General features: G+C 46.4%; 1 protein-coding gene across 6 annotated transcripts in view; it reads right to left on the reverse strand.

Annotated features, from left to right (window-relative positions):
• Window positions 1-13526, reverse strand: part of FBXO15 (F-box protein 15) — a 397776-nt gene that overhangs the window by 222410 nt on the left and 161840 nt on the right. For 5 of the 6 annotated variants that reach the window (XM_085605916.1, XM_085605920.1, XM_085605915.1 and 2 more), the window contains 2 exons: window positions 6772-6882; window positions 4312-4416 (listed from right to left, as the gene is read on the reverse strand). In XM_085605916.1, the coding sequence (XP_085462042.1) occupies window positions 4312-4416; window positions 6772-6882 (216 nt within the window). The remainder of the gene's footprint in view (window positions 1-4311; window positions 4417-6771; window positions 6883-13526) is intronic. The other variant, XM_085605917.1, reaches the window with a different exon arrangement.

The following is a 13526-nucleotide window of genomic DNA, read 5'->3' on the forward strand; positions in this document are numbered from 1 at the left end:
GACCCACCTGTTCGTTAAAACCTAACACCGGCAAAACTCATCAACCGCTCAGCTATCTACTGGAGTCCTAGCACAGCGCCGTGATATCCTTCCCGGATGAATGTTGCGCTTTACAAATAAAATACAAATACCAATACCCCATGCAGGTGCCTATTGTGTCCTTTCCTGGGAGTCATTAGCACATTAAATTATATTTACCATTAAATCCGACTTAATGTACTGATTCTTTTGATACCAAACCATACCAACCCTAGTAGTCCGTTCAGAGGTTTGCAGGACTGGGGTGCAAGCCTGCAACTCTGTACTTGCCAATAGGGCTACTAACCTTTCTACAGTAAAAGCAACAATTAAGGGTTTTCACTGCTGGAGAATATAGAAGTACAGGTTCCACTTTTTAACATACAACACTCTGCCTTAGGCCTACCTTAGAGGTGAACTGCATATATTTAAAACGGTAGCTGTGGGCTTTGCCATTACCTTAATAGCAAAGTTCGAGTTAGCAATTTGAAATTGCCCTTCCAAGGTGCAATGGCAGACTGAGAGTCATGTTTTACCGTGTCCCATGCAAGGTGACACACCAAGTGCTGCAGTCCATGGGAGACACAAACGTAGAGGCCCTGGGCACCCCTGGTACCATATACTAAGTGTAGGAGAGAAGGATTTGCCTCTTAGGGTTACCGCCACTTTTTGCTGGTGTTTCACTGTTTTTTAACTTTAGTCTGGCTGGGGCCCTGCTATTCAGGTCCCGAGCCTTCCTGCTTCCTCTCTAAAATGATTCCATGTACTTTAGGTACACTCCAGATTGGATTCTGGAGTACCCTTGTGAGTCCCTAGTATATGGTATACTGCAGCATGTATTATGCCACCCCTGGCAAGCCTTCCAAAATGACACCACAGGTCTGCTACTGCAGCCTGGGTAAAATGGTGCATGCACCCCTTACTGAGGTATAGGTTCACTATACCTCACCTATCACTGCACATAGAAACCTATCAGTCACCCCTATGGCAGGCCTTATCAATCCTGAAGGCAGGGTGCTTGGTTATATGTGAGAGGGTGCCCAGGCATGAGCGGAGCCCCTCTGCATCCTTCGGAATCTATTCTCCGGGGTTGTCAGTAGTGCAGCCTAACCATATACTCTTAAGTGCATTATAACCCAAAAGGTAAATGCTAACTTTGGACGGGCTGCACGCAAACATGTCGTGTTTGGTGTCAAACACCTTGGAATCATACCATCACACCAGTAACTGGTGTGGGAGTATGATCCCACACTTCTAGAGGGAGAGACATGGCGCACTGGTATACCCGGTAGAAACTTAACAGAGCCCTGGCATCACAAAATGGATGCTGCAGCCACAGACACGGGTCCGGCCTCCTGCTGCTGACCAAAACTCCGGCAGGGGAGGCCTAGACAGTAGGTTTCCTGTCAGAGGGAGTGGTAACCACCTCCCAGACAGGCTGATGTGTATTGGGGCTGGGCGGGAGCACTCTCAGAGTGCTTTGAAGTCCTGCACTGGGGGCACATTTGGTGCCCCTGTGCATAGTCCAGCTCAAACCGGTTCAGGGGCTTCCAGCCCCTGCTCTGGCGCGAAACTGGACAAAGGAAATGGGTGTAGCCACCCCTCTTTACAAACCCACCCATAGGTGGGTCCCCAGAGTTAGTCCAACCCCTTCCATAGGTATAAGTAAGGAACCTCTGTAACCAGAACTTTTGATATCCCTGGACGAAACTCTGAAGCTGAATCCTGGAACTTTGATGCTCTACTAAAGACTAGAGGACTGAAGAAATCTCCCTTGGGGTCTCAGAAGCTCCCGCCGGACTCCGAAATATTTGCAGCCCAGGAAGAGGATTTTCAGACATCTCACAGGCCGACCCAATTCCCCAGCAAAGCTGAGACCCGCAGCCCTCGTGAGTAGCGTGGAACCGGAACTCCTGGTCACCGTACACTTTTGCAAGTGCATTGACATCTCGACGTCTCTTGAAGTCATGCTTGGGGTTACTTGTAGCCCCCACCTCGAGGGGAGAATTCACCGAAGATTGTCGGCCTAGTCACCCCGAGTGACCGGTGGGCTGCCATTTTGTGTTTCTTCTTGAGGTCCCTTCGCGATCCCTGGTCCGTTAACTGGTGGGTCCCTGAGAAGGTAACTTTGATTTTCTTTGGGCTTCCCTGGTTGCTCCAGACGTGCCCTGACTCCCTACCAAGTGGTGAGTCCCTCAGACCTTTTTGGTCTGCACCGAAGCATTTCTTCTCTTTCTGCGTGGGTTGCTGTTGCCAAAGCTTGTTGTATCCAATCCGGGCACCGACGCTGCAGCACTCAACATCCTTCGTGGGACAGCTCGAATACAGCTCCTGGTCATCCTCGACGCCTCCTGGTCCTCTTGGCTTCACCTTCTTCACCTGAAATCACCCGATATCGGTGGGCATTCGCCTATCGTGCACCTGGTCACTGGCTAGTGGCCCAGACTCTGTACCCTCTGCTTTCAGGTTCTTCTAGACTTCGACCCAGGCTTGGATCTCTTAGGACACTTCCCATCTTCCCGGCAGCAGCACTTCTTCGCTGGCTCCCATTGAAATCGACGACGCAACCCGACACCATTTGACACCTATGCACCTTGCTTCCCTGGGTGAGGTAACTCGAGTACTCCGGTGCTCCCGTAGGTGTTGACCCTAGAACTTCCTAAGTCCCAAAGGGTTTGGTCCTGACTCGTTTCTAAGTGTCCCTAATCTTTAAAAATCTAACCGCGACTTTCACCATAGAAGCTAACGGGAGCTCGCGGCTGTGTTCTCATACTGCACATGGCCCCCGTGGGTCCCCTGTGTCACTACCTTCGGTGGTTCCTTGGGGTCCCAGCGATTCTACAGGCTCTAGGCCTTATGTCTAGTTAAGTTGTGGTTTTTATACCACTATTTTAGTATATGGTTTGGCTCGCCCCTGGGGCCTAACGTGTATTTGTGCTATTTTACTGTCATATTTGAAGTGTAACTTATGTGTTTTGACCTCTAGCCTCATAAAGACACTAGGAGGGTGTGTTTAGTAATAAATACATATAATATATATATATATATATATATATATATATATATATATATATATATATATATATATACACCTGGTGTGGTTGCCTTTCATTTAGCCATTTAAGAGATTATAAACTGGTAAAACAAGCTGCTTTACATTCCTTCAAGACTTAGCCTGAAGGCTGCTCTCCATAGCTACCACTAGGATAGCTTTCAATAAAGGTTGTCTTTAACCTATCATCAATAAGGGGTTGTTTGGACTGGTGCAAGGTGCCCACTATAACTAGTTGACAGCATATACCAGGCCAACTTCTCACACTAAGGACTTAAAAGTTAGGCTATGCTATGCCATGCCATTTGGGATCAAGCCAATGAGATATGCAGCATTTTAGGGCCAGAGTTCATGCACTGAGTCCTGTTTTGCAGGGCTCAGGGCATTTCAGAGCCATTACACCAGTGCCTACTAGTCAAAACAGGGGGAGAAAGTAGGGGGTAAACCTGCAAAAAGTCTGTTTCCTTACACACTCATTTTTGCATTTGGTAGCTTATGCGCTGCACTTGGTTGCATAGTGATTGATGCATGCGTTTGGTGTACAGAGCTTTGGATATGGTACCACTGCACACACAGAAAAATAAAACTAGAGGGAAGATTGGCTGGGTGTTCGGGTTCTACATGGGCGTTTGGCCTTAAGTGCAACAGAGAAATAAAGGGGCTTTGGTCACAAGTATGCATATCATTTATATAAATCAAGCCTAAAAGAAAAAGGATTTTACAAATATCTACAAACTTAACAATATTTAAATGCAGAAAACTATACAATATTCATTAAAAAACAAAAGGGAATCAAAAGAACAAAACACAATTCCTTAAAATATTTTGATTTCCTAAAACAAAAAAACGAATATTTCTACATTTGTTCATAGTTTGGGTTCTACTTGAGTATACCATAACATCAATGCTTAAATGCCTAAATATATTTAAAATGGCACAATTCTCCAAATAGAACATTTGTCTTAAGCCTTAATGTTTTAAAAACTTAGCTGAATATCTGTATTTTGCCATTTTAATTTCAAGTGGGAGTGCCTTTGTATCTACTATTGTTCAAACATTCATCTTGTGTAAGTGCCTTTTAAAGAACTTTTATATTTCTAAAAGAAGCAGACATTGCAGTAACGTGTCTTTAGCACTTAAAGGGGCTAACACAGATCAACATTTACTGTCTACTAGGTCAATGTCAAACCAAGTAAAACATGTTGTGAAATGTCAATATGAAAGATATGAGGTTTTCTTACTTGTCATTGCAGAGTAGGTAAAACAGCTTATTAACACATCCCATGCACAACAAAGATCCAGGATCTAAATAGGACAATACTGTCAGCACTATCTCGGAAGGTAAACTGTGGATTTGAAAGGTGCAGTAGGAGAAAATTAAAAAATAAATCAAAAAATGGTTTCAATGTATTCCAGCAGCAAACATTTTATATCCAGTGAAGTTGCACAAATAATTGAAGGCAAACACATAATAAACTTTGCAAATCTTTCTGGCATATTTGCATTTAGCTTTGGTAAATGTCTTCATATAATTATCTTGTCTAATTTCTACTAGATTCTTAAGTCAGCATTGGCAAAAACAATTATTTCCCTTAAAAATTGAGGGGCTTTAAAAGCGCCTCTGCTAAAATGAGTTCAGTCTGTCTTTTGTACGCTTTAACAGTACAGTGAGACATGGCCATTACTTATGATCCAGAACAGTTTTAGTGCCTCATTACATGTCCGGGAATATGGAAATATACTCATTATAATGTCAAATAAAATATTGACAACATTGTTACATAGATTCATTTCAAATATTGTACAGAGTGGTTTATGATTGTAGAAGGAAAGTTTACTATGGAATCCTGTACTCCATCATAGGTATCTTCTATTAATACACAGTCATGGAGCAACACAAAGCATATGGGAGTGGCCATATCAGTGGGGAAGGAGCACACATGGGAGAAAGCAAAGAAACACTTGCACGTGCATGCAAAAAATAAAAAGTAGTTCACCAAATGTACGCAGAGGAAGAATACAAGTTATTTAATCAAAAAGATTTCCCGGGGAGGGAGGGGCAAAATAAACACAATAATAGAAAGGAGAGCCATTGAATCAGAAACAAGCAAATGAGATTGACAAAAAAAAAGCCCACCAATGGTAAGTAGTGTGCTGCCTTTATTAGTATTGTTCACGTTCTTCAACAAAAGGGTCTGATGGCAACAGACTTTAAAAAAATCGAGTTTATGTAATAATTCCATTAGAGCATGTAGATGGCATGTTGCTTCACCTACAGTTTTTCAATAAATATTATATATTCTCTGAGAAGTTTTAAGTGGATGTTAAGTTTTCTTTTGCATCTGAGATATTACCATTTAAAAAACCTAAGGAATTCCCTGAAAAGACAGTTATGACACAGATAGAGGCAATGTGATCGTGAAAAAACGCAACAAACCACTAAAAATGGTATTTCATGGATAGATAAGCAAACAGTAACTCGCCCCTCAAGATCTCATACAGGTGTACAAATGGCATCCCGAATGGCAAGATAAGTGGCATCGCTTGACCACTTCCATCTTCACAGGCAATACTATGGACATCCTCTTGCTGGAGTTATGGCTCTTCTGAGCTGAAATGTTTTGGAGTGGATGTGCCCTTAGTAAAGGGTTTTGGGTAAGCGATCATACTTCAAATGTTTTTTTTCCTAGAAAATTAGTATCTAGTAGATTAACTAGTGTACCTTTTCATGCAGCACTAGCACTGCTGTGGCAGAACAGTTCAACAGGATGATATATATGCAATATTCATACACATACATATCCTATATTGTGTGCGAATATGAAAATATGTTCATTTCCTATGTACAGCTATCACAAGCTTCTTCTCTGACCCTATGATATATGAAAAACTAATAAAGTTGAGTAAAATGGTACATTGTGACTTTTTAGGGATCAAGTATTAGCTAAAACAGGAGATGTTCTTCCAGTTTAACATCTTGTGAAGATTTTGAAGATACTTCGGTTTCTATTTTCTTTAGGGGAGGGGGGTTTTATTAATTCCACAAGTGAAAACACGTAGGCAACATGGCCAGCTGCTCTTATTTTCTCCACATGCAATTCTCAAATGCCAAACTTTAGACAATGTATAGGAAGAGATCTATACCTGGGCTTGAATACTTCATTTAAAGTGGTGCCCTAGGCACACTGATCCTTCACTTTACAAGATGAGTTTGAATTGCAATATGATTTACATTGGATGGCATGATTACCTGTGGGCAATTGTGTGCTTATAAGCCACTGACCACAGCTGCTTGCCATTTTTATCTTAACATACTCTAGGTACAGATGTAACACACTATGACTCACATATATTCGCGTCCAATAAATTAGCGTTTTGTTGCCTTGGAACTTACTCTGAAACTTTGTCTAATGCATCACACATTTGAATTAAAAGCACACACAAAATTGATGCAGTTATAAACTGTTTTTAATAAATAATAACAGCTTCATACATTTAACAACTATTTCCTTATAGTTCATTTACAATGTTTCATATCACAAATGTGGAATACTGAGAGGATATCTATCGTAGGTCTCCTTTTTCCCTCCTACACAAAACATATAAAATAACCTGTCTCACCACCCCTCACCATCTCAATCAGATGTTCATATTTCTATAAGACAAATACCAAGGCGTCTGCTGCAGAAGACATTGCCTACCTGTCAAGTGATGAATGTGCTTTGGAGAATGATGTTTTGGGGAACTTCTGAGTGGCAGAGTGTTTCGTTCCATGAACTCTCCCCATCGCATGCAAAACAGTAATTTTAGAACTGACAAAAAAAATTACATTGTAATATTTGACATAATTTCTATCTTACTACAAGAAGTTGGTGTCATCTTAGCGTTGATCTTAACGCTCCAAATCAAATGCCATACATACAGGTAACTTATTTAAAGAGCTTTTAAAGCTAAACCAAAATTCCGGACATGTACGCTACACACAAGAAACACATATTCAAAACTCTAGGACGGGCTTGCCGATGTGGGTCCGTTACCAACATGAACTTCTATTTAGGGTGCAAGTCTCTAATGTAAAAACAGATTGATATTAAAACGAACTGGAAGTCACACCCTACCTTTTCAAATAAACATGTAATGAGGGCTGGTTCCACATGTTTAAAGAAAGTAATGGGTGCAAGCGCATGTATTGCTTCTCCGAGGTACACATGCTTTCCCACCAGGAGCAAAACAAATGCCCCTGCAGACGCAGCACTCACAGTGTAGGGGGGCCCTGGCTTACCCATACTGGAGAGGGGCCCCTCAGCCCCTACTTATGTGAGTGTGAGGGGCCCCTTCAGCATGTCTTGCAGGGGGGCCCAGTCACGTTTTGTTATGCCATTGTTTTCCACTGATTACGGTATAGACACAATTATAAAAACACAAGGATCATTATAACAGGGAGTGATAAAATGTTGGTTCTGCACATATATCCGGCTAAAATCCTGAACACAGGGCTACCAGACAGCCCAGCATTTGGTTTTACTATCATATTGTTTTGGTTTTCAATACGTTAAATTTAAGGGTATATACAATAAGGCAGAAGAGAGAAAAAACATATGAGTTAATTTAATTCTATGTCAGGACCGGAGGAGCGGATTATGCTCAAACTTTCTTTATTCCTTTTCCAGCAGCTTTAACTTAAACAAGACAAAGAAAGGAGCTTTCCCATGCTTCAAATGGTAAAGGTCAACACGCAGTCTACCAATAGGCAGTACATAATATCCACAAAGGTGGGCTCTCCCTGGAAGTCGTCCTCTTTCTTTTCCTGTTTCCAGCAGTTAAGCGCTCACTCATTTCTTTCTCGATTTTGAAGAGTCTTCTGTATGTTTAAAATGCATGCCCTCTTCTGAAATAACGTTTTGCCTCGATGCTTGTCGTGTGCTAATGTTTAGAAGTGATTGTGTGAATCGTTCTGGGGCCGCAGGAGGGTTGTCATCACTCTGCTCGCGGCACCTGCTTCAGAAGTCTCGAGGGTGTGGTGCGTGCTACAATCCTAGAGGGCGCGTGTCCCAGCGCGTCTCACTGGTCCATGAGAGGGCATGCCTGTCAGTGGCAGGAGCAACAAGTGCTCACACATGTAGCGCCCGCGGACCCAGCATACCTCGAGCCGCCTAGATGCCAGACGCCCATCGCAGCACGGGTTGGTACCTAAATTGCTCAGCCGGTCTGTATATTTATCATGTAACACCGATACGGCATAAAAACATTACTTGATTCTCATGACTGACAAGGCCCAGGCGTCCACGACATCTGAGCAATCAGGATGAGTCGCACCAACGTTCCTCCCGCGCTCAGCGCACCCAATTCTTTAACCGCAGGTTGTACCAAATTAAGCTTCAGGCTACACACAGCACACGCTCAGCGTGAGTATAATACCTGGCTAAGGGCTTGGTGGCTATGGGATTACAGGGCTAAAGCCTTTGAAAGTGATCTTGCCTTGTGCACACCATTCATATTGATTTCACATGGAAGAGCACTATCCAGAGGAGGAGTCTCTGCCAGTCCTGCCCCTAGATGATGAATTTTGCAAGGCAGTAGATGCTTCCATCCACCAAGCAGTGGCAGCAAAAATGGGTCCCTATGAGCGGCGCATCATGAAAGCGGCCTATTCTTGCCAAAATGTCCAATCCCAGCGCGCCCCTAAGCACAAAAGCGCCTCTGGAATAGATTTGGGAACTTCCAAGCGCCTGAAGAGAGCTTTTTTGGCCCGGCCAGACGCAGGGGTGCAGGATACCCAGTGTTGGACTTCGCCCTGCTTGCAGGGTCATCCCGGAACTTTTTGCCTTCCCCCTAGCCTTTTTGCTGTGATAGAATTGGTAGGTTTCAGGGTTCTGGACACTTTAGCGCTGGTCAGCAGTGCAAAGTGTGTGTGTTGTCTGCCTCACATAGGCTTATATTAGGAAGCCCCCCCTTAGGGGATATCTCCCCATGGTAGAGAATATGTATGCCATGTGTGGTGTGAGAAGAAAATGACGAATGCTGCGCAATGGTGTATGCAGGTATTTTCAATGCTTTAGAAATGTCACTTTTAAAATGTCGCCCAGTCTGTGCGCTTGTGCTTGCCTGAAGTGGGTTGCAGGTCTAGGGTTCGAAGTGACCAAGGCTGACTTCGCCCCCCTGGGGTGTGTCTGTTGCCCACACCCCCAGCTTTTGGAGGGAAACCTGGCAGACAGGGTGCTCTGCACCTCCCCAAAACCAGTTGGAACCGGTTTCCCCAGAGAGCCTCCTAGAAGGTTCTGGCCCTTTCTGGTAGGTGGGATGAGGAGTGCATATATAGAGGAGCTGAGGCTCCATGTGACAGACTGTGCGTGGACTTTGATTGAGAGGGGACACTCTGCCGGGAGATACAGCTGCAAGGGCCTGTGTGCTGGCCCCTGTGCCCATCTGTACACCCCTCTGCTGTCCCCAGGGCTAGTGAGAGCCCGCTGCTGGAGTGAAGACTGCTGTGCCAGGAGGACTGCCACTTTACGGGGGTTGACTGTTTCTAGGAACTGCTGTCCTGTCAGGATGAGTGCCCGCTGCCTGCTGATCTTGCCCAGCATTGCCTGCCCGCTCTCTTGCCCTAGCGCCTCGTGAGCGCTATCATTTGGTGGCCTACACTCCAAGGAGGTGAGAAGCATGGGTGGTATCCTCTAGTGTGGGACCCTGGAACTGTGCACCATCTAGCGCCTTGTGAGCGCCTTCTTCGAAGTGACTGTGCTGCTCTGCCTGCACTCTAGCGCCTGGTGGGCACTGTTTTCCTGATTACCAGAAGATGTACGCTATCTTCTGTCCCTGAAGCTTCTGGTGGGACCTAGCGCCTCGTAAGCACTATATTCAAGGTGCCAGGGGAAGAGGAGGGGACGCCTGCAGCGCTGTGCTATCAAAGCGCTATATTTCAATTACCCCGCGTGTGTGCTGCATTGTGGTGCTGCCTGGGAGAGCTGCTTATTTGGAAGGGCCGCGGGAGCCTACCCCGCATTTTGCCGCCCTCGCGGGTGCCCACCCTGCGTTATTGCCGCACTCTTGCTGAGTTGGAACAAGCGGGTGCCCACCCCGCATTTCTGCGTGCTTGGAGGCGGGTGTCCACCCCGCATCCATGATTTCCTGTAAGCGGGAGCCTACCTCGCGCGTGGACGCACTTCAAACTGAAGGCGGGAGCCCACCCCGCACTTCTGAACATCCCAGAATCACCGCCGCAACCCGAGGTTCCGTCAAGGGAGGAAAGGGGGGGCCCCGTGTGCCAGTGGGAGCCCCGCACGTCTGACCAGTGACGCTCTGGGACCCAGGCGGGGGCCCAGGTGAAATCCGGAGCGGTGATGCTGTGGGCGGGGCTCTCATGAGGTGAAGATAGGCCCGCGTGTTGCCAAACCTGCCAGCCGGAGAAGGAGGTGTCACCAGAGACAACGGGAGCCTCGCGGGCCCCGGTGATCGGCCCCCTGAGAGTCCCGGTGAGTGTGGGGGCTCTTAGAGAGATCGAGGATGCTGGTAGTGGCTGAGCAGTCCCGCAGGACAGCGGGCTGCTCCAACGTTGGGGGCCCCGGGGGCTACACAGCGACGCTGCAGTTGCGGGTTGCTGCACCGAGGGGGCATTTTTGTTTTTAGAGTCTCAGAAGAGGGGCTCCACCGTGCCAGTGTTCTTGTGGGCAGATTCCTGTTAGAGCCCGGAGTTGGGCTCCCATCGCCGCATTGTTGGCGCCAGTGCTTGTTGGGTTTATCCAGCTGCCCCGCTGGACATTGGGCAGCTGCAACGTTGGGCACATTTGGGTTTAGTAGCCCCCGAGTAGGGGCTCCCCGGGTGCCGTGGTGCCAAGGACTAATCTTTGCAACGCTTGGGCATGTATAAGGTGTGCCCTGCATTACTGGTGATGACAATCAGGAAATGCAGAGAATTACTGACTCTATGCATGATATGTTTATGCCTACTTGGTTTTATGCTGGGATGGCTTCGGATGATGCCTCATGCAAATATGATGATGCCTAATGCTGCCCTCACGATTCTAATATGGTTATGCAGAATGTAGTTTTAGGCTCATGGTTATGCCCACTGCTAATGAGGTTTATGTCAATGCTCTGACCCTGCTGTTGGGACCTTTATGTTCACATCGTGCTGTGTAATGCTAATGTGCGCTATGCTATTGGGCTTATGCTGTTGGAACGTATGCCTACTGTTCTTATCTGGTTAGGCCTAGGGCAGTGATGGAGGGTACATGGGGTTACCGTGATTTTCATGAATGTCATGCTAGGACGCTTGCATTTCAGGCCTAATGCTAATGGTTTCTTTCCCCTTGGGGCATACATGGTGGGTGTTCTGCCTAATGTGCTCGGCCCCCTGCATATGTTTAGGCCTACTCTGAGTTATGCCCATTGTGATCTATGCCTATTTGTTCGTATAGTGTATGGTATGCCTAGTGATGCACCTTATGCCCATGCTAATATGATTATGCATTTTGTATTTCTATGCCTAACCCAACGCTTTCATTCCAGGCCTACGGCAAAGGTGATTTATGCCCGAGTCTAAAGTTATAATGCATTATGTTCCTGCCTGATTACATTTTCAGGACCTATGCTAATGACGATGCCTGATGTTTAGGCCTAATGTTTATTGCAATGTTGCTAGGTACATGGACTTGCCAGTAGGTACTGGCTGTTACCCATTTATTGGTGGTCTTGCATTTATCCTCTGTGCTCTATGACAGTTCTGGCAGCGGCCCGATGGGCAATGCCCTGTATATAATCCCCCCTGTACATTGCTTCCTAGTGCCGGCTGGCACAGTGTTATATGCGTCTGTGGTTATGATTCTAATCCGTTTTCATATTACAAAAGCTATTTTTACGCAACCTGGTGTGGAGTCTCTTTTGTAGTGTGCCTAGTGTGTCGCCTGTGAGTGTGCTGCGCAGATGCTTTACACAATGCTCCTGGTTTAGCCTAACCGCTCCGCACCACACTACCCCATGTCTAACACCCAGTTAGATCTGTCAGCTGCATCTCCATAGGGCCAGTTGCAGGAGAGGACTCCTACCCGGGAGACTCCAATGACGAGGTTAGACTTCCAGGCATGGCACCCTATCCGGACCACAGCCCCGGCGGACCCAGAAAATGATCTGGAAGACCCTCTGACATGTTGGTCCGGGAGGACCTGTTGCATCCCCGCTCTGCGGAGTGGGCTCCTTCAGTCAAGGTCTCCAAGTTCGTGGTGGGCTCCTCCATAAGCTCCTAGAACATGAGGTTAGAATCTACCTCCTGGCAGAATGCCCTTGCCCTGCCCTTTCGGGCAAGGTGACACTAAAGCCGGAAATAGACACGACAATGGCCGCTTTCTCCAAAAATATATCAGGGACCCAAAGAAGGGTATTGCTAGATCCTGGAAATCTTGCCGGGATAAACTGTTAGATTTTTCTGGCCCTATTAACAAGATCCTAGAATTGGCGGAAGAAGCCAAGGCATCAGGCAATCCTCTTTCCCCTGAAAGAATCTCCAGCTGGGCGCAACGCGATGTAGTCTCTTTACGAAACACTAACTGCGCTCGGTCAACGGAAAGGCGCTGCTCCCTCCTCCTGAAGGTGAATCCTAAGTTGGGAGACTTGGCGCAGGGTGAGCTCTTAGGGGTCCAGTTCATTAAAGAGCTGAGCAAGTTTGTGGCCATATTTACTTCCCTTGATAAGACGTAAGCCTCCATGAAGAATATTTTCCATCTTAAGAGTTTTCATTGGAGCATGCCGTGGCAGAGGGCACTCGGCAGGCCAGTTCTTCACACAAGGTCCTCAATGAGGATTCAGGAAGCACCAGGAAGCAGCAAAACAAGGAGAGTTCTTCCAATGACAGAAAGGCTACCGTGGCTGTGGCGGCAGAGGCACCTTCAGAGGTCAGTTCCATGCCTCAGCAGGTGAGACTTTACTCCTTACCCCTTCAGGTTGCCTTTTTTCGAGCACAAATGGCAAATAATTACTTTGTACGCATGGGTCCTTCAGACCATCAGAGGTTTTCAGATTAAGTTCTACGGATCCCCGTACCAGGAGTCCGACCCTCGGCCACTGTTTTTTGCAGAGGATCAAGTTGCCCTGATAGACATAGAGGTGACAGGCCTGCTGCAAAAAGGCACGACTGTCTGCTCCTGCCTCCATCCCAGAGGCTTTCTCAGCAACATTTTATTGTGGTCAAGTCGGACGGGGCCAATAACCGGTAATAAACCTTAGGGAATTCAATCAGTGGTTGGTCTACCGCTACTTCAAGATGGAAGGAATCCATCTTCTTCAACCAGACGACTGAATAGTCCTAGAATTTAAGGACGCATACTTAGCAGTCCCCATTTTTGCCCCATATCGCAGCTTCCTACAGTTTAGGTGGAAAGATCAGGTGTATGAATTCGCCTCCCTCCCTTTTGAGCTATCCTCTGCCCCCTTGTGCTACACCAAGGTCCTCAACCCTGTAGTG

The sequence above is a fragment of the Triturus cristatus genome, chromosome 5_1 (genome assembly GCF_964204655.1).
Source record: "Triturus cristatus chromosome 5_1, aTriCri1.1, whole genome shotgun sequence".
Taxonomy (NCBI): Eukaryota; Metazoa; Chordata; class Amphibia; order Caudata; family Salamandridae; genus Triturus; species Triturus cristatus.